This window comes from Saccopteryx leptura, chromosome 2 (genome assembly GCF_036850995.1).
Source record: "Saccopteryx leptura isolate mSacLep1 chromosome 2, mSacLep1_pri_phased_curated, whole genome shotgun sequence".
Taxonomy (NCBI): domain Eukaryota; kingdom Metazoa; phylum Chordata; class Mammalia; order Chiroptera; family Emballonuridae; genus Saccopteryx; species Saccopteryx leptura.
In genome coordinates, this window is record NC_089504.1 from 64,937,417 (window position 1) to 64,958,971 (window position 21,555).

The window sequence follows — 21,555 nt, forward strand, 5'->3', positions numbered from 1 at the left end:
AGCCTCTACTCAGTCCCGGCGCAGCGTGAGGTCTCCTTGCCTACCGGCTACAGGTAGGGAGCTTCATCCTCTCCCCCCCCCCCCCCCACCCCGCGAATGACCCACGGGCCATCGGCACTTTTAAAATGTATGGTCTATATAGACCCCTTTGAGATGGAGAGAGAAGGGAAAAGGGACGTTCCACGGTTTGGAGAGGGCTCAGTAGAGTCAGTTACTTGTCAAGGTTAATAACAGGTAACACCACATTTGGCCTTTCGCTAGGGGGAATGTAGTTTCGCTTACTGTCAGTCTTGTAAGTATATGTTTCTGTAAGTTCATAAATATGGTCCTGAGGTCTGTAGAAAGGGAAATTTCTGGGCTGGAGGTTGGGGCACCTGGGTCCAGGTTCATCCTCAGCCACTGACTAGTAGTATGTTCTGGGTAAGTTAGCACACCTGCAGCATCTCCTAAGGTCCTTTCCTGCTACAAGGCCCAGGATACTGGAACCTGAATTCTTTGTCCTATATGCTCTGGGGACTTAAAGGAGTCCTGAAGGAGAAAAAAAGGAGCCAAGGGGCGGGAGGAGGATGTTAAAATATTTCTTAGACATATTGACCTTGGCTTATGTCAGAAAAAAGTTTGGGTATGTTTTATAGTACAAGGGGGTACTTCAAGGACCAATGTTCCACCTTGTTTTTTGCACCTAAAATAAATATACAGACATACTGTGAATGATTTTCTATGAATTAAATAGCTTTCTAAATGTGATTTTTTTTTAAATGGCTGTATTCCATGGTGCTGGATAACCAAACAGAAATAATCCCCCATGTTGGGCATAAATATTATTTACAGTAACAGTGATTTACTATTTTAGCCATTCACTGACATTTTTACATATAACTCTGTGACACAGCTGATTATTTCCTTCAGGTAAACTCTTAGAAGCATAACTACTTCGAATCTGAATATTTTAAAAAGATCTTTTGATTAAACAGTGATAAAAGAAGACTTGACTTGGGGTGGTAAACACACAATATAATATACAAACAATGTATTATGAACTGTGCACCTGAAACCTATATAATTTTATTAACCAAAGTCACCCAATAAATTCAATAATAAATAAATAAAATGAAATGAAAATTGCCTTCCAGAAAGATCATACCAGTTCACATTAACAGTTGCCAGCTGTTTTTAAGAACTATGTTACTCTGGAGAAAAAAAATAGCTTTTTTTCACTGGAAGATGGTAGGCAGAGATTATGGGCAATTAGAATGTGGTCTGAAAGGAAGTGTTAGAAATACTGTGGGGAATTTGAAGCTATATCAGGGAAATGTACATCTGTGTCTCAGGTTCATGAAGGGAAGGAGTTTGGCCACGGGTTTTAGTTGAATTTAATAGTTTAGTAAAGATTTAACAGATCAACTTTTGATCTATTAATGGAGTGAGTTTTTTAGCTCACTTGGAGACACATTATCATATTCTAAGAACTTTTTAAAATCAAGTCATAGTTCATACACATTGACTAAAAATCAAAGAAAACTTTAAACTAACAGATGTCAACACACTCCATGCTCCTACTTTTGAGAGACAAAGCTTGAATTCTTTCCCTGTCTCTTTCTCCTATCCATTCTACCTTTGGGAGGTAGAGAAATAATATCAGGTCCATAGTGTTATACAGGGTTCTCCCAGGGACAAACCTGCTTCCCCATCCTGAATGAACCATCATTTATTCCTAGTTCACGTTTCCTTGGTCTTTGAACATTTCAGTTCTTGTTTGGGAATTCAGATACACATTGGTAAAATTAATTGTAATCCCTGAGTGGATTTAATGTCTTTCTGATTTATTCAACAGTTCTTTGCTTAAAGTTAGAGTTATCTTAAGTTTTTTCAGCCCAAGAATTATATTTGTGTTTATGATAGCAGATTCGTATTTTTTTTTATTTTATTTTAATGGGGTGACATAAATCAGGGTTCATATGTTCAGAGAAAACATCTCCAGGTTATTTTGACATTTGACTATGTTGCATACCCGTATTTTATAATGGTGATATATCAACTCTGGCCCAAGGAAAGGACAGCTAGATAGCTGCCACCACGATGTCATTTCAACGTTTGTGTTCTCAAGGTCTGACTGCCATCCCTACCCCCATCCACAGTACAGCTGGTAAGGAGGGAAGTGAAAATTAAGCACCTCACACTAGTATGAGGATGATGCCTCATTTTATTTTGCCCTTTTTGTATATGATATGAACATGAAGGATCATATAGGCTATTAAGAAACCAGTAATGTAAATAGGCCAAGAAATGATCAGTTAATTCACAAAAGAACTAAAACAATCAACAAACACATGAAAAATTCAAGCTTTTGTCCTTTTTTGTAAGATAATTTCTGCCCTTGCTGATTACTACTTGTGCTAATAATGGACAACTATTTTTCTCATGTTGTTCTTTTTTAATCAAATTAGAAAAATATTTTTAAAATAATACCCAATGCTGGATGAAGATACAGTGTAACTGGTACCAGTTATCCACATGCATCAAGAACCAGGAAAATGTTCTTTCTTCATGATCAGTAATTTCACTTGGGGAAATCTATCCTGAGAGTCTAGCGTGGGGCCTGGCACACAGTAGGCACTTAATAAATATTTGCCAAATACACAAATACTTTCAACATTTTAAAAATTGGAAACATCTTATACCTTGCAATAGAGGAACTAAACATTGTGGAACCATTAAAGAAGAATATCATGCAGTAAAATGAAAAATATTTATGTTATTATATTAAATGAAAAAAATAGGTGTTACATATATGACAAGGTTATAATTTTTAAAAGATTCATAGAGGAATCCTGACCTATGGTGGTGCAGTGGATAAAGCATTGACCTAGAACGCTGAGGTTGCTGGTTCGAAACCCCAGGCTTGCCTTGTCAAGGTACATATGGGAGTTGGTGCTTCCTGCTCCTTCCCCCTTTTCTCTCTCTCTCTCTCTTTCTCTCTTTTCTCTCTCAAAATACAAATAAATAAAAAATTAAAAAATATAAGATTCATAGAGGGAAAAGACTGGAAGGAAAATACACGCTAAATTGCTTACAGGGTTGCAAGTTTTCTCAACATAGCACTATTGATGTTTTTGCAAGAATATGTCTTTACTATTGGGAGTTGTAGGATGTTTAGCATTGTAGGATGTTTAGCAGCATCCTTGGCCTCTACCCCTTACCCATTTTGACAACTAAAAACATTTCCAGGCATTACCTGGGTTAAAGTGATAGAATAGTGAGTGGGTGATTTATCCCTTCTTTTCTCATTTTGTGTAATGTGTTTATATTACTTTAATAATGAAGAAAAACATAAAAATAAACCATTTTTATTATTTTAACTCAATTCAGATGTTTGGGGTTCTGGGGTTCTTTTCATTATGCACACTGCCAAATACTCTGCAACTTGGCAAGGTGAATGGCTTATTAAATTTTGGGGGTTTTTTCTGAGAATATAAGTAAAACATATTCATTTATTTGAAAAACTGAAGAAATCATTCACAATCTTATCTTTTTTTTTTCTTCTGTCCTTTCTTTTTTTGAAAAAACTATAGAGAGGTAAAAACCTATCTATCTTCCCTCTAATTTCTCTCCTAGAGATAATCACTGTCAACATCTAGATATGGCTTTTTCTGGACATCTATATTTAAATAAATACACTACACACAGACTTTTTTAAAGGTGGAATTCTGCTACATATATTGTTCAGCAACTTACTTTCTATGTCTGTGCACTATCAGTACCTGTATGTATACTTACTTCTGCCCTTAATGGTATTGTGTATTATGACTAACCAAAATTTATTTTACCGCTTAGGTTATCTAGGGTATTCCCAGTTTTGGTTTGATATTAGCAAAGTCATCCCTTTATTTATATTCTTATATGTATATGCTTTTGTTTTTGTAATATAGTATTTCTAAAAGAGGAACTGAAAGCTCATATGACATATACATTTAAATTTTTAATATAGACTACCAAATTGCCATCCAAAATAAGGTTACACACTTCATATTCTCTCTTATTATTAAAGGGTGATTCATAGCCTCAAAAACACTATTAGGAATTTTTATAAATTTGGTTACACTAATAAGTTAAAATAGTATATCATGTCTTAATGTTATACTTTTTTTTTTTTTTAGAAAGAGAGACAGAGACAGACAGGAAGAGAGATGAGAAGCATCAACTCATAGTTACGGCACTTTTTAGTTGTTTATTGATTGCATTCTCATACGTGCCTTGACCAGGGGCTCCAGCCAAGCCAGTGGCCCTTTGCTCAAACCAGCGATCTTGGACTTCAAGCCAGCAACTTTGGGCTCAAGCCAGAGACCATAGGGTTATATCTATGATCCCATGCTCAAGCCAGTGACCCCAAGCTCAAGCTAGTGAACCCGTGCTCAAGCTGGCGACCTTGGGATTCTGAACCTGCGTTAGTGCCCCAGGTTGACATTCTATCCACTGCACCACCACCTGGTCAGGCTATATATTTTTTAATTGGTGAGATTGTTTAAATGTCATTTGATTTCTTACTCTTTGAACCATATGTTAGAATCTTTTGTTAATTTTTCTATTGGGTTATGGGTAGTTTTCTTATTGGTTTTTAGGAGCTATGTATATATCAGGGGTCCCCAAACTTTTTACATAGGGGGCCAGTTCTCTGTCCCTCAGACCGTTGGAGGGCCGGAGTATAAAAAAACTATGAACAGCCTGACCAGGCGGTGGCGCAGTGGATAGAGCGTTGGACTGGGATGCTGAGGACCCAGGTTCAAGACCCCGAGGTCGCCAGCTTGAGCGCTGGCTCTTCTGGTTTGAGCAAAAGCTCACCAGCTTGGACCTAAGTCACTGGCTCAAGCAAGGGGTTACTCGGTCTGCTGAAGGCCCGTGGTCAAGGCACATATGAGAAAGCAATAAAAAACTAAGGTATCACAATGCGTAATGAAAAACTAATGATTGATGCTTCTCATCTCTCCGTTCCTGTCTGTCTGTCCCTGTCTATCCCTCTCTTTGACTCTCTCTCTCTGTCTCTGTAAAAAAAAAAAAAAAAAAAACAAACTATGAACAAATCCCTATGCACACTGCACATATCTTATTTTTAAGTAAAAAAACAAAACAGGAACAAATACAATATTTAAAATAAAGAACAAGTAAATTTAAATCAACAAACTGACCAGTATTTCAATGGGAACTATGCTCCTCTCACTGACCACCAATGAAACAGGTGCCCCTTCCAGAAGTGCGGTTGGGGCCGGATAAATGGCCTCAGGGAGCCGCATGTGGCCCACGGGCCATAGTTTGGGGACCCCTGGTATATACGGTATTAGCATTGAGAGGTGGGATGATATGGAAGTCATATTCTCCTGGCTTTGATATTTTGCATAGGGCAAGTTTGTGTTTCTAGATATGTTTTACTACAGAAAAAAAATAAAGTAATTGAGTATCTGGCGCAATTTTTTTTTTTTTTGCTTCTTTTGAGTGCACATTATAAGTTTTTTGCAAAGCTTGTAATAAAATATTAATTGTTTAGTATGGTAGCCTTTTTCAAATTTGGCTTTAAATGACTTTGGGATATTAAGTGACAGTATTGAATTTCTAATCTCCTGCTGCATTTCTTGTCTTACAAGTCATTGTCTAGTTATCAGAAGACTATTTCAATTAGAACTGCCAGATTCCATAATGTCTGGGTATTTAATTGTTGAGTAAAGCATTTTTTGTGTGTGTGTGTTTTCCATAATTAGGTCATTTCAGAAACATGAGGATACTTAGTTGTTTTACACTCATTGCCTACTGTCATTTGTTGAAAGGTAAGACATGAGATCCTTTTATTTGTTCACTACTTTAAATATGTTAACCATAAGTTAAAAATGAAAATAATTTTACCTTGACCAGTGGCTAAGTGGACAAAGCCTCTGCCCAGCAAATGGATGTCTTGGGTTTGATTCCTGGTCAGGGCACACAGGAGAAGCGACCCTCTGCTTCTCCCCCTTCCCTCCCTCTCTTCCTTCACTCCCTTTTCCCCTTATTCCTCTCCCCCTTTACTCTTACTCCCCTTTCACTCCTCCCCCTTCACTCCCTCTTCCCCTTATTCCTCTCCCCCTTTACTCTTACTCCCCTTTCACTCCTCCCCCTTCACTCCCGCTTTCTCTCCTGCAGCCAGTGGTTTGATTGGTTCAAACATGGCCCTGGGAACTGAAGATAGCTCCCTTGGAGTGTGATAGCCTCAGGCACTAAAAATAGCTTGGTACTCGAGTATCAGCCCTAGATGGGGTTGCTGGGTGAATCCCATTCAGGGTGCATGCAGAAGTCTGCCTATTTCCCCTCCTCTCACCTAAAAAAATAAATAATAATTTTAAATGAATTAATTTTTAATAGCAAGGACATTCTGTTTTTCCATCCTTATTTCATAAACATATTTCATAAACTCATATCATTAGACAAAGATTTAGGCAATTATACACCAACCAAAAGAAACTAAATTAACTCATTATCCATTATCCATTCTATATTATCCATTTCTCAGGTATGGTTACTGAAAATATCTGAGGAAATACCCTGTGATGTTTGTTTGTTTTAAACAAGAGAAGGATCATTTTGTCTACCTCCTCTATGGCCTGCTTTTCCTGAAGAGTATATTTTAAGGAAGAATTATGGAAAGTGTCAGGGTAACAACAGTACTGTCATCATTCTAAGATACTCCCTAAATCTCCATACCCATAGCCAGATAACTGATCAAGAGTTTAGGGCAATAAAGAAGAGAGGACTGCAGTCATGTACTTCATAAAAACATTTTGGTCAATGATGGACTGTATATACCATGGTGGTCCCTTAAGGTTATAATGGAGCTAAAAAATTCTTATTACCTAGTGACATTGTAGCCATCATAGCTTTATAACACATTACTCATGTGTTTGTGGTGATGCTGGTGTAAACAAACTTACAGTACTGCCAGTTATATAAAAATGTAACATATACAATATGTCAGTACATAATACTTAATACAGTGGTACCTTGAGATACGAATTTAATTTGTTCTATAACCAAGCTCGTAAGTCAGTCAACTCGTATATCAAACTGCCAATACTGGACCTGTGTGCTAATGCTCCAACTAGTAGCAGCTTTCCAAATCACGACTTGTATCTTGGAATTTCACTCGGATCTTGAACAAAAATACAACTGAGTCGCAGCTCGTATTTTAAAAAATTTGTATGTTGGTCTGTTCATATCTCAAAGTACCACTGTACTGATAATAAATGACTGTTTCTGGTTTATGTATTTGCTATGCTATATTTTTTCATTGTTATCTTTGAGTGTACTCTTTCTACTTATAAAAATGTTTGTTTCTAAACATTACGCAGTGTTAGACCAACAGCATCCCCATACATCTTGTTTGTGAGATGAGAAATGATTGCATCATTTTCTCTCGTGCTTGATTTCATCTCATGTTGTTTTGTACAGTAACATATCATAAAGGACTTATAGCATAGGAGCAACAGGCTATATCATATAGCCTAGCTACATATATGTAAGTATACTCTATGACGTTTGCACAACAGCAGAATCACCTAACAATGCATTGTTCAGAATGTAATCTCCATTGTTAAACAGCATGTGACCATATTGGAATCTATCATTCAGACTAAGCAGAAGGCAAATAAGTGTCCAATCAAAGTACTTTCTGGGGATGTTCACATAAAACAAAATCTTCAGGTTTTAAGTAACCCATTACCATATTTCTACAGAAATATATGTTTATGAACTTTGGGACAGCAATTTGTTTAGCTAACTTTATTATTTTAACTCAGGGATGAACTGTAGCATCCCAAAATGTGTTTCAAATCCACCAGGTAAAATGTGTATTTCAGGGAAGTAAGTACTTAAACATAATTATCACATAAGTGACTAGGTAAAGTATTTGTAAACTGTGTACTCATTCTGTAAATTCTTTGAGAAATTTTTCACATTCTGAAGATTGGTTATCTTTCTTTTCAGCATTTACTATCACAGTCACCAAGGACTGGTACGTGGTAGAGTATGGCAGCAATGTGACAATGGAATGCAAATTCCCAGTAGCAGAAGAGTTAGACCTGCTTGCATTAGTTGTCTACTGGCAAATGGAGGACAAGAAAGTTATCCAATTTGTAAATGGGAAAGAAAACCTGAAGGCTCAACACAGTAGCTATAGCCAGAGGGCTCATCTGTTAAAAGACCAGCTCTTGTTTGGAAAGGCTGCACTTCAGATCACAGATGTGAAATTGCAGGATGCAGGGGTTTACTGCTGCTTGATCAGCTATGGTGGTGCCGACTACAAGCGGATTACTTTGAAAGTCTATGGTAAGAATTCTTATAGGTAAAGAGGCCCAACTTTATTAAAATTAAAATCATATCCCAGTGTTGAGAAATTTTCATTCTTGGAAATCCACTCTTATTCTCCTCAGAAGCAATCTGTTCATTCATTCATTCACTCACACACTCAACCAATGAGCATTTCTTGAACACCTTCTTTTGGACAGTCCCTAGAGATCCAGAGCCAACATGACAGAAGCCTGTTCCACAGTATGTTTAGTTTTTCTAAAAATAAATTCTTAGTCTTTACTTTGTTATTATTATGAAAGTAATATACATACTTGCAAATAATTCAGATACTATGAAAGGGAATAAAATAAGTCCCTCCTCCCTTTACTACCATCTTCTATAGCACACAAAGATAACCAGATAACCACTACTTGTGTGTTCCTCCAGGAATTGTTTTTTATTCAACTACTATTTTTATTTTATTAGGTCTGCTGGCATTTTCCTTCCTTTGGGCCTCTCTATATCAAACTCAAACAAATATATTAAAACAAATCTCACTTTAAGGTTTACATTAAAAAAAAAGTCTTGAAGTCGATTTATGAAGGGGAAATATAATTACATCAAGTATAGAGGACATTATTCTTCCTTAGAGATAATACTATAAACTATGCTCACTGAGAATTCATCTTGAAAATCTATACCAATATTATCTTGAAGTATTAAAGAGGAACCATAAGTGACAAATTCCAGGGTACTGACCCACAGATATGTCATAAGATCACCTGGGTTCAAAGTTTGGGGTGGCTGCTAGCTAAGTAAAGGAAAACACCTTAGCTTACCACCTCTGCTTTCACTGTTAAGATTCTTAGAATTGAGAGCTGAAAGGACCCCCGGCAAGAGAAGAAGCTAATCCAAACTCACAAAGAATAGAAATTCCCCCAAAAGGCCTTCTGCTGGCATTCTTCCCACAATGACACCCTATCATTTGGCTCTCCCTTCCATAGCCTATTGAAATTACTTTCTGGTATTGAGCTGAAATCTGCCCTCTTTACTTATAGTTTTGGAATTATCCACCTGATTTTTTTTCCAAGATTTTATTTATTGATTTTTGAGAAAGAAGAAGGGGTGGGTGGGGCCCAACCTTGCCTTGACTGGGCAAGCTCAAGGTTACGAACTGGAGACCTCAGCATTCCAGGTCAATGCTTTAACCACTGTGCCACCACAGGTCATGCCTTTTTCACCTTTTAATATGTGATTAGAATTAAATCAATATCCTTTGGTCTTTTCTTTCCTGGGATAACTACCATCAATCTGAAGATCAATAAGTAGGAAAATGTTTGAATTTATCATAAAGGGATAACTGATCATTATAAACTCAAAATCAAAATTATAGAAGAATTAGAAATGTATCTATTTTATGGTGCATTACTGGGTCTCTGATTCTGGCTGAATTAATGTTACTTTTTTTCAAGAAAATATAACCTTTGCCTGGTGGTGGCACAGTGGATATAGCATGTCAACCTGGGATGCTGAGGACCCAGTTTCAAAACCCCATGGGCTCATCTGGCTTAAGTGCAGGCTCATCCCGGCTTGAGCATGGGCTCACAGCTTGAGCACCGGGTCACTGGTTTGAACATGGGATCATAGACATGAAGCCCATGGTCACTTGAGTCCAAGGCTTGACTGGAGCCCCTCGTCAAGGCATATATGAGAAGCAATCAATGAACAACTAAAGTGCCACAACTATGAATTGATGCTCATCTCTGTTTCTTCCTGTCTGTCTGTCTGTCTGTTGGTCTCTCTCTCTCTCTCTCTCAAAAAAAAAGAAAAAGAAAAGAAGCTGTCACTTGTGTTGTAAAGTAGATTTAATATTAATTATATTTTACCATATACTTCTCCAGAACAGTGATATTTATGAAAACAGAATAGTATAATTTCATGTTGGGATTTTCAACTTTTCTTCAGTCCATCACTGAAGAATATCAAGCACTTACTTTGTTTTAATGCATGGAAGAGATTATCAAGACTTAACCCTATAAACAGCCAGCACTGCTGGATCTGGGTTGGGCAGGAACAGCATAAGTCTGGCAGGTAGAAGGATGTGTAGAGTGTAAGTTTCTGCTGCCAGAAAAGGTCTCTCATTAGCCTGCAGGGAGTATGCAGAGTAGGAAAGCTGTCCTTGTAGTGAGGAAGGGTGTTCTTCCAGGTCACGTGGGCTCTGTAATGTTCCTTGTGGATCTGCAATTGCCTTTTCTATGGTTCAACACAATTGGAAATCTCTGTTTCTGATGATTTTTCCACGGAGGGGTCCCTAATGGAGTAATGCAGATGACTAACATCTGGTTTGTTTGACTAGTCTATTTTGTATTATAAATCGCTAAATTAGCATCCTACACCCCATCCATCTTGTTGTCATCCAGTGGTCTTAGGGTTGAATTGAGCTGTGCTGAGAGCAAGCCAGTCACCAAGTTTTAATTGAGGCAATGTCACCAATAGAAGTTTAGTGTCCATGTCGCATGAACACTTCAAGGAAGTAGAGCTCCTGAGTCATCTCCACATGCAAATGATTTCACAGTAACACTATCAGGCTTTTCTTCCCATCACTGTGAATGTGGTAATACAGCTTCCCCACAGGGAGTTTACTCACCATGGGATTTTAGAGGTGAAGAATTTCAAAACTGAAGTTTGAAAGAGTTAGTTTTGAATTAACTCAATTATTATTATCACTTTGGATGTGGGTGTCATTACACCTTTCATGTTTTTTAGTTTAAATACCAGACTTTCAGGCATCTGATTTTTAATGGAAAATGTTGTTTTTCCTTCCTTCATCATTGAATATGATAGCAGGCAAGATGAAATGCCCTTTTATACTTTTAAGACCATAAATGGGATTGGACAACTAAAAGAATAAATATTGCATAGTTAACCTAATAAAACTTATTCCTGTGGACCAAGGGTTAACTGCTATCATTCCCTATCAACCCCATCTCTCCCCCAAATTTACCAACCAGCCCTTTTAAAATTTTCTCTATAGCATGTATTCCCCATATAATGTATCTTGTAATATATATCATGTAAGTGAATCTATTTTGTTTATTGTCTCTCTCCTCCTTCTAGAATATATACTCAACAAAGGCAGAGATTTTGATCTGTTTTATTCATTGCTGTCTATAAGACTTCACATACAAGAGTAGTGGTTTCACTATAGTATTAGGAGTGAATCAAGGATTATAACAACAGAAGAATAACATGTTAACATACTTGTAATGTATAAACATGAACTAAAATCTGAGGTGATATAAATGCACTAAATAATAGTCAGTACACTGAGTAATTTAATCCTAAAAGGATCGTTAACCAATTATCTAAAATTTAAACTTTCCTCCTTGCATATGATTATTTAAATGATTTATTAAAATGACCAGCATAAACAGAGCTTTAAAAATAAGTATTATAATGTGGCATTCTGGATGAGATCCTAAAACCAAAAAAAAGGACATCAGGGAAAAACTAGTGAAATGGAACCAAGTATGAAGTTTAGTTAATAATAATGCAATAATGTTGATTCCTTAGTTATAAGAAATGTACCATGGTGAAGTAAGATGTTAGCAATGAGGAAACTGGGTGAAAGGTATGCAGGAAGGAACTCTGTCCTATCTTTGCAAAGTTTCTGACAATCTAAAACTATTTAAAATATGTATATATATTTAGACTTGAAAAAAGTTTTATCCAGGAACATGTATCAATTTTTACATCATACTATATTCATACCTAATTTCTGATCATTGACCTAAAGTTGAAAAAGTGAGTGACACACCAGAATCAGGTTTTTTGTTTATTCAGTTGTTTAAGAAACAGTGCTGGCCAGCTGGAGAGATTCATGTTTATGAAGACAGCATTATAACAGCAAAAACAAAATATCCAGGAATAAATTTAGGAAGAAACTTGCCCTATGTAAAAACTATAAAACTTTACTGAGAAACATATGAAGACTTGAGTAAGTGGACAGACATATGTTTAGAGATGTCAGTTCTTTATACATTAATCTGTATATTTACTTTGAGCTCAATAAAAATAGCAATATAATATTTATAGCAAGATAGTTAGTTGTTCCTTGGCCGGACTGTGAATGGAAGAGTTGAGGCAGAACCAACAGGGGTTCCCCACTGCTGATACATCTGAACATTAAACTTATTTTTATGAGAACCAGCCTGGACTTATATGCTTTCTAATGTGGACAACACCAAGCCACACATGTAGTTCTGTGCTAAGTGTAAGCCTTGACTTCTTTTTGCTCATGACCTAGCCCCATACCGCAAAATCAACCAAAGAATTTCTGTGGATCCAGCCACTTCTGAACATGAACTAACATGTCAGGCTGAGGGTTACCCTGAGGCTGAAGTCATGTGGACAAGCGGTGACCATCAAGTCTTGATTGGCAAAACCACCATCACCAGTTCCAGGAGGGAGGAGAAACTTTACAATGTGACCAGCACGATTAGAATCAACACAACAGCTAATGAAATTTTCTACTGCACTTTTTGGAGATCAGGTCTTGAGGAAAACAGTACAGCTGAATTGGTCATCCCAGGTAATATTCTGAATGTTTCCATTAAAATGTGCCCAGTGCTGTCCCCAGCACCAAGCATGATGCCTGCTCATGCTCATCCTAGGCATTCATTGTCTGTTGAATGAATTGCACTATACAGGGAAGGGCAAAAGTAAGTTTACAGTTGTTCATATGGAAAATAATAAAATATTAATAATACAAGAATAAACTGTTTCACATACAACTGTAAATCTACTTCTGCCCCACCCTATATTTACAAAACACATCCTGCTTCCTCATCTCCATCATCTATATCCTCATCCATCCATTCATATTGCTATTTAGTAAAGATTCAAGAAATATTTATTGAATATGGCCTATGTGTCAGGCACTGGAAACTCATAGAAGAATAAGGCAGTTTCTATTCTTCAGGAAACATAAGAAAACAAGCAGTCATCTATGCTGGACATGTTCTTGTGGCTGGGAAACCTGGGGGACCCCAGAGGAATCCTCAACTCAGATCATGTTTCAGGAATCCAAGTCTGAGCACACTGGACAACTCCTTTCTTCCCAGGGTTTCTATGGCAAGAAGCAAGTGGAATGTACTTTCCTATTTTATTCCAAGTGGAAGAGGTCCTTCCTCCCCATCTGCCTCCTCCAAGGCAGTCTATGACATTCCAACTCAAGTTGCTGTGCTTAGCATGTAGGACATAAGGCTGTGTGTCCCTGGGCAAGTTACTCAATTTCTGTATGCTTCACTTTCCCTATGTGATTATAATAACTGCTGGGCAAAATAATCATAGGAATAAGTGAGCTACAGTGCATGACAATGATTCAGGCTCTTGCCTGCTCAGATGCAGCTATTTTTTTTTTCTCCCTACCTTATAAAAGTAGGTAAAGTAGGTAAGGCAGGAAACAGTCTAGTGAAGGCTCAGACCTTTAGAAAAAGTGAGGTGGGTGAGCATGATGTTAATGAAAAACCAGCAGGCTTCTCACTGCCCTATTCCCCACTAAATGTTAACAGTAAAGCTTGAGAGATTTCAAAGAAAACAACTAAAATGCGTAGAAAATTCAAGCAACAGGAAAGTAAAATTCAGGAGGGTCCTATGAAAAAAAGGGGGGGGGAAATTAGATAATGAAAGAGAAGCTCTTACTGATCTAGGAGTCATTTGGTAGGAGCTGCAGCTGTTTTGTGACAGCTTACTTATGGGATGGCCTAGGATACTCACCTAACTGCTTGGAATCTGTTTCCTCATTTGTAACCTGGGGGTTTTTCTTCTAATTCCTGGCATACCTAATTCAACTTATTTTGAGACTCAAATAAAATGGGTATAACAGGCTTTATAGACTGTAAGCTACTGAGTGAAGGCTAACTGCTGTTGTGTCCTTAAAACCTGAACTAGAGCCTGACCAGGCAGTGACACAGTGGATATAGCATTTGCTTGGGACGCTGAGGACCCAGGTTCGAAACTCCAAGGTTGCCAGCTTGAATGCAGGCTCACCAGCTTGAGCACGGAATCGCCAGCTTGAGTGTAGAATCATAGACGAGACCCTCATGGTTGCTGGCTTGAAGCTCAAGGTCACTGGCTTGACTGAAGCCCCCCCACCCCCCGGTCAAGGCACTTATGAGAAAGCAATCAATGAACAATAAAGATGCTGCAACGAGGCCCTGGCCGGTTGGCTCAGTGGTAGAGCATCAGCCTGGCGTGCAGAAGTCCCGGGTTCGGTTCCCGGCCAGGGCACACAGGAGAAGCACCCATCTGCTTCTCCACCCCTCCCCCTCTCCTTCCTCTCTGTCTCTCTCTTCCCCTCCTGCAGCCAAGGCTCCATTGGAGCAAAGATGGCCCGGGCGCTGGGGATGGCTCCTTGGCCTCTACTCTTGGTGCTAGAATGGCTCTGGTCGCGACAGAGCAACGCCCCAAAGGGGCAGAGCATCGCCCCCTGGTGGGCAGAGCATTGCCTCCTGGTGGGCGTGCCAGGTGGATCCTGGTCGGGCGCATGCGGGAGTCTGTCTGACTGTCTCTCCCTGTTTCTAGCTTCAGAAAAATACAAAAAAAAAAAAAAAGCTGCAATGAGAAATTGAGGCTTCTCATCTCTTTCCCTTCTTGTCTGTCCCTTTCTTTCTTTCTAAAAAGTAAAGAGAGAAAGAGAGAGGAAGGAAGGGAGGGAGGGAGGGAGGAAGGAAGGAAGGAAGGAAGGAAGGAAGGAGGAAGGAAGGAAGGAAGGAAGGAAGGAAGGAAGGAAGGAAGGAAGGAAGGAAGGAAGGAAGGAAGGAAGGAAGGAAGGAAGGAGAAGAAAAGAAAAGAAAGGAAAAGAAAAAAAGAAAAGAAACTAGATAGAGATCATGACTAATGGTGTGCGGTTAGCAGTCTTTGAGCAATGTGTTTCATGAGACCCCTTTTCCTTACTGCATGGGGACCACAGACAGAGAGACTGAGAGATTGGTGAGAGGTACCAATGATTAGATATCCCGAGATCCAGACTGTGGAGAAAGATAACAAACGTTAGTTCCTCATCGTGACCACGGACATAAGGAGGAAGGCATTCTTTGGCAGTGCTAGTTGGCCTTCCTATTCTGTCTTGGCTATGAACAGTGCTGTTAACTTCTGTACTAAAGAATGCAGGAGAAAGTGAAATAACTAAAGCTATCATTTAATATTGAGCAGCCACTCCCGGTGGTACTGTGGTAAGCACTTTGCAAACATGAGCCTCACAAAAGTATTATCGTTTCCATTTCGTAGGCTGTTAGTACTTGTCAGAGATGGCAAAGTTAGTGAGAGGCAGCAATATTTAACCCCAGGTCCATCTGTCTAAGCCTGGGCTTCTTTCACTTTTCCATACTGCCCTCACTTTCATACTGGAGGTGTCTCACCATTCCAGGCGCTCGCTGGCCAAGAACTTTTGATTTAATAAAATTCACCTAAAGCTAACTTCAATTAATTTCAAGGATGATTATTCTTTTGACTCCTTCCCACCAAAATTTTATCTTTATTTTGTTTTGTTTTTCAGAACCAGTTCCGGTTCAGGAAAATCAGAGGACTCACTTGGCAATTATGGGAGCCATCCTACTGTTACTTGTAGTCCTGGCAACCGTCTTCTGTCTAAAAAGAGATGGTATTTCCTTTATTACAAGGGTCTCCACTGGGGATTTGGGGAAATGTCTGGGGGTGCTATTGTTGTCACAACGGTACTTAGTAGACAGAGCTAAGGACACTAATCTGCTGTAATGAGCAAGGCAGTCCCACATACAGGGAACAGACCTGCCTAAAATGCTGGTGGTGTGGTGCCCCACCAGGAAACACTGATGTGTGAAATGCTACCTTTTTGTCAGCCTTTTCTTTCAGGAACAACTGTCAATTATGCAAAGTAGATTTTAGCTGTGCCACCATGTGAACCTGTGTATCACCTCTTCCTCTAGTTCTGCTCATTTTGTTCTTGAGCAGCATCACCTGCACTGTAGGGCAACCATAGTAGCGTATTGAGGGAGTGACAGTGGATCGTGACTGCAGGGAAACTGGCTTGCCTTGGCAAGGCAGCACAAGACATTCCACTGTTTAATAGCAGCTACATAGAAGCTGATCAGGGTTGCTGGGTGAAGAGCCATGTGCACAGGAGTGAGGGTTTGGAGAATGGGATGTATAGAGGTTGAAGAAGACCAACATCATACAGTTTCTTTCTATTATGCAAATAATCACAGAAGAGTGAAAATACCTGTTGGTCTTGGTTGGAATTTTAGTCTTGCATTTGCTGCACTGTTATATTGAGCTGGTTTCTGGGTACTCTAAGTTATAAAAGTGGCTCCTTCTGTAGAGCTGTGATACTTTTACCATAGTGTATTGTGCATGATATCAGGCTGAAGGTGTTATGTAATTTTCTAAATAATTTGCATATGTTTATCACTCTGCTTACCTATGGTAAAAATTAGAATGCAAGAAAATGAGTCTATTCCAATAATTTCTTCCCATTTTAAGAAGACTCAGTGAAAACCTTTCTCCAATACTTTGAGAAGTATATCAAAGGATCCAGTGACGGTTTGCATAGAGTTATCTGATGTCAAATGGGGAAGTAGAAAATGGAAGGGAATTCCTGAAATTGTTGAGAAATTCCCCACAACCCTTAATAGGATGGGTGGATCTGGGAAAGTAGTGTAGTTGAAGGAGTGGATATTGCTGATTCTAAAGACTAATAATGCTTAACAGAATGGGGATACCAGACTATAAGGATCACGTTTTACTGAGAGGAAGATCCTGAGATGGAGTTGATTTGTCCAAGGAAGTGACTGTTACCAACCTGCATTTTGAATATTTTGCTGTGGAAAATAATTAGTTGACATTAGAAATGGTTAGAAAACCAATGCATCTCTGAGGGAAGGATGGAAAATAAAAGTATATACTTCTAAAGAAAATCTAGGGCTAAAAGCATGTGCCTTAAACTGTTGAATTAACCTTTGGGGTTGAGACCTGTGGAATAAGGAAGTCTACCAGATTTCTTAGGGGGTTAGGAATGTTTCATAGGAACCTGTAATTTAAGCTTAAGTAACTGTGTGGGGTGTAGAATTGTGTTTTGTGGAAATAAAAATGATTCTTTTTTTCAAGTGAGAATGATGGATGTGGAAAAATATGGAGACATGAATTCAAAGAAACAAAATGGTAAGGATATTAGCAAGGGTTGAGAAGTTGAAGGAAAAGGAAATAAAAAGCTAAAATTATGACAAGGGGAAATCTATCAACCATAATCCCTCTTCTTTTTAAAGAATGCACCTGTTGAAACTGCTAGCTTTTTTTCCCCCTCATAACTCTAAGAACTCCTGTCCTCCCAGTCTGAGAAGATTTAGGGGTGGCCCTGGAGAGTAGAGAATGATGAGAGGGTGTGTGTGTGTGTGTGTGTGTGTGTGCGTGTGAGTGTGTTGGGGGTGGGGTATGTGGGGAGGCTTGAGCTGGGGAGGCAGCAGTTTCTCTCTGCAGGGTTTCTATTATTCAGCATCGTAATTGATAGATTGATAGAAGCTGTGTGTCAGGAACTGTGTTGACTGCTTCATGTGAGGTACTTTGTTTAATTCCCTCCCAATCCTCAAGCCAAGGAGATAAATATATACGAGGATTATACCCATTTCATAGTAGAGAATACAGAGCCAAGAAGATAATGTAAATTGCCCCAAAACACACAGCTGCTAAGAGACAAAAATCAAGCTTTGAGGCCCAGATGGACCATAGAAGCTTACTCTTACCCTATCTGTTGAATTCCAGTTTGCTACAAATGTCTACTTCTATAAAAAGTATGAAAGACCTCACCTAGCTGATTAAACTAAGAAGAAATTTATATTAAGGTTTTCAATTCTCTTTAATGTAGTTAGAAACCAAACTTCACAAGAAGCCCAACTTTAAAGTAATCTAATTAGCTTGGACAAGCTCAGGCAGGTTTCATTACATGGTTTCATAGCACTCTTTGTGTTGTAAAGCTAATTTGTGAATGCTATTGTGGTCATCCTAGGGTGACCAACCATCCCAGTTTGCCCAAGTCTAAGGGGTTTCTTAGGACATGAGACTCTTGGTTTTAAAAGCAGGACAGTCCTGGGCAAACTGGGATAGTTGATCACCCTATATTGAGTAAAGATATCTGGGCAAAAATATCATCTTGCAAATGTATTATATCATCTAGCAAATATAAAATGTTTATCATTATTACACTTCAGATACACAGTTTGAGGAGACATAATTCAGCATTGAAACTTCGGATCTTAAAGCAGGGATTCTTGGCCTGTGGATTGAGATTGTCAGGGCTGAGCATAATCGGAGGTATGCACGGGGCCGCTGGACTGCGGGCAGTACGGGACTTAAACAGCTCAAGGACTGAAAATGGAAGCTAGAAAAGAAGAGGAGGACAAGGAACGGTGGAGTCAGGGAGCATAGCACCTGGACATCTCAAAATGACTGGAAGACTCATGAGTGCATATGCAAGGGAGAAAGGACACTTCTGGATGATGAGCCCTCATGCAAATTGTCCATCGCTCATCCTAGGAAAACGAGTTGTAATTCCCTGATTTAATGGTCAGATTCTACAGAAGTGCCCTTTGCCTTCACTCACTGTCTTGATTTGTCTCCTGCATGAGAATCCCAGTGTTGCAACAGTGTTTTAAGTATGAGTTATTTCTATTTATTTTGAGTCTGTGGGGTCTTGACATGTGAGCGTGTTTGTGAATGATTTCTTTTGAAGATATATTGCTGTAGAAGTTAAAATTTTGTCACCAAACTAAACTTACTGCTTAATGACTTGTATATGTCCAGTAAAATAGTATTTGTAAGGTGCTTTTATCCTCTATCATTATTGATACATAGGAAGCATATAGAAAAACCATTGGTTTGTATAGGATATTATCTTATTTAACGCATTGATACTTTCAGTGACTTGAATAATCTAATACTCAGACCTCAAGGTAAGATGCATTTCCATAGTATTTGTTACATTTAAATATTTTCATTTATAGATTTCAGAGAGAGGAGAAGGGAGAGAGAGAGAAAGAGAGAGAGAGAGAGAAACATTGGTCTGATTCTATATGTGCCCTGACCAGGGATCAAACCAGCAATCTTTGCATATTGGGACAATGCTCTAACCAACCAAACTATCCTGGCAGGGCAGTATCTGTTACATTTAAATATCACCTTTACAGCTATGTGGTATCTTACCTACAAATTTTATTTAATCGCTATAACAACTGTGTCCTGGAAAACTCAATCTTTACCCATTTTACAGTTGAGAAAGTGGTAAATAGCAGACCTCAGATTTCCAGGACTGTCACCCACTGTCCTTATAGAATACTGTGTTTACTTTAAGAAATGTATTCATTTAACAAACATTTAGGAATACCCTTGCATATCAATCACTGTGCCAGGCAGTGAGTCTACAGATGGGACCAAGATAAAGTACCCCCTAAAGGAACTCATAGCATAATGGGGAGATTGATAAGAAAATTTGTTACTACATTTTAGTGCAGTGTCATAAGGTGTTGGAGGAGAATAAGAGTGTGAGGGAGCAAGTCTAAAAATGCTGCCAATGGTGGGGGGATACTCTGGGTAACAGTCAATGTGTCCTGAACAGTTGAAAATACTTCCACATTTTAATAATCAAAGCACTGTTTGTTTATGAGACGATGTTAATATTTTTAAAAACTGTAGAAAATAACACCTTGAATTTCTTTTTTATCATTATATTTATCCCTGATTTGTCTGCCTTTGCCATGCAAGTTAATGCTTATTTGTATGTCTTGTATTATTTAACAGCTTTTTTATTTATTTAAATGTGCTGTGTGTTGAATGTATACCTTTCCATGATTCAAATTCAGAAAGTCCACCATTAGGAGACATTAAAAAGTCTCTATTCCATCCTTGTAGTCATCCAGTTTCCCTTTCTAGAAGTAGCCACCCTTGCCTTTTGTTTATTATTCTTCTGAAGATGTTCTATGAATGTATGTGGAAATATATATACTATATAAAGTATATAGTTTTTTTCCTCTTTTTTATGTAAGTGGTAACACATTATGTGCCTGCTGTGCACTTTGCTATTTTTATTTAGTATATTATTTCTTATGTAGCAGTTGGAACAAATTTGAAGTTCCCAGAAGTCAGGCCCTATGTCTTCTTAGTTTCTAGATCATCTTTTCTATAGCCTCTTAGTATCTTTCATAAGACAGCACATGTTAATATGTACTATATCTACATTTAGACAACCAGCATGCATTGAGTACTTGCTTTGTTACTGAGTTTGGATTTGGCTTATTTTGTCTTTTTCAAAATGGGACCCGTGGGTTCTAGAGTATACTGGATCATGTTTGTCCTAACGGGTGACTTTATTACTAATTCTGTGTGACAGAATCATGTCTGGAACTTCTGTTTTTCCTATTTTCTCTTGAGTATAAACTTAACTTTGAGGTTGCACTTGCAAAAATTACATGTTCTTTTTGGAAATTCCAGTAGATACCTTAGAGTCTTACCTGTGCCAGTAAGGCCCATGAACTGCGCTTCAACCCTGTTCTCATCACTACACAGGCCTTTTTACATGTTGCTTTCCAAAGGGCTGAGATTCAGATGCCCTCTCAGGTGCTCCCAGAGTATTTCTTTCCTCCTAACCATTTACTTGGATTGATGACCAGGAAATCGTTCTTTGCTTTTCCACATGTCAGGGCTGAAGAAACAGACTGTCCAACAGAATGTCTTTTGCTATCTATGTATATATGTTCATTTATACAGTATCTCTTGTTTGTGTGAAGTACAAGCAAGGATCTTTGCTGAGTAAGACATACGGACTATTCCTAAGTCTTCATGCCCTTTCATTATGTTGGATTTGTAAAGCACTTTATCCTTTTGTCTTGTATTTCATTGTAAACAACATAGGCAGAGATATCTAATTCTGCACTTGATGGTCACTCTGTACACCTGCATTAACTTAATAAAATATTCTTATTTATTTTGTTTCCAGTGAACCAGCATGACTATTTTCTTATTTTCCACACATTTCATGAAAACACTCCCAGTTTAACATCCCAGTAGAGACAGTTGCTTGAAAGATCTGCAGCCACCTTCTTAGTTCCTTTTTTTCTTTTTTCATAGCTTCTATGTTTACACAGCATACTCTTGAGTCATGTATAATGCAAAATACCAAAGAATTATTTTTAAAAGACTATATTGAAAAATTTTATTCTCCCTTAC

General features: G+C 38.3%; 1 protein-coding gene across 2 annotated transcripts; it reads left to right on the top strand.

Moving 5' to 3' along the window:
- Nucleotides 1-21,308, top strand: CD274 (CD274 molecule). Of its 2 annotated transcripts, none has more exons than XM_066368088.1 (7): nucleotides 1-53; nucleotides 5,751-5,816; nucleotides 8,002-8,343; nucleotides 12,611-12,895; nucleotides 15,863-15,967; nucleotides 17,449-17,502; nucleotides 18,546-21,308. In XM_066368088.1, the coding sequence occupies exons 2-7, from the start codon at nucleotides 5,765-5,767 to the stop codon at nucleotides 18,566-18,568; spliced, it is 861 nt and encodes a 286-aa protein (XP_066224185.1). In that variant the 5' UTR covers nucleotides 1-53; nucleotides 5,751-5,764; the 3' UTR covers nucleotides 18,569-21,308. The 2 variants fall into 2 exon arrangements, with proteins under 2 accessions (XP_066224185.1, XP_066224187.1); XM_066368090.1 differs by lacking the exon at nucleotides 1-53 and adding an exon at nucleotides 4,365-4,488.
- Nucleotides 21,309-21,555: the final 247 nt, after the last annotated feature.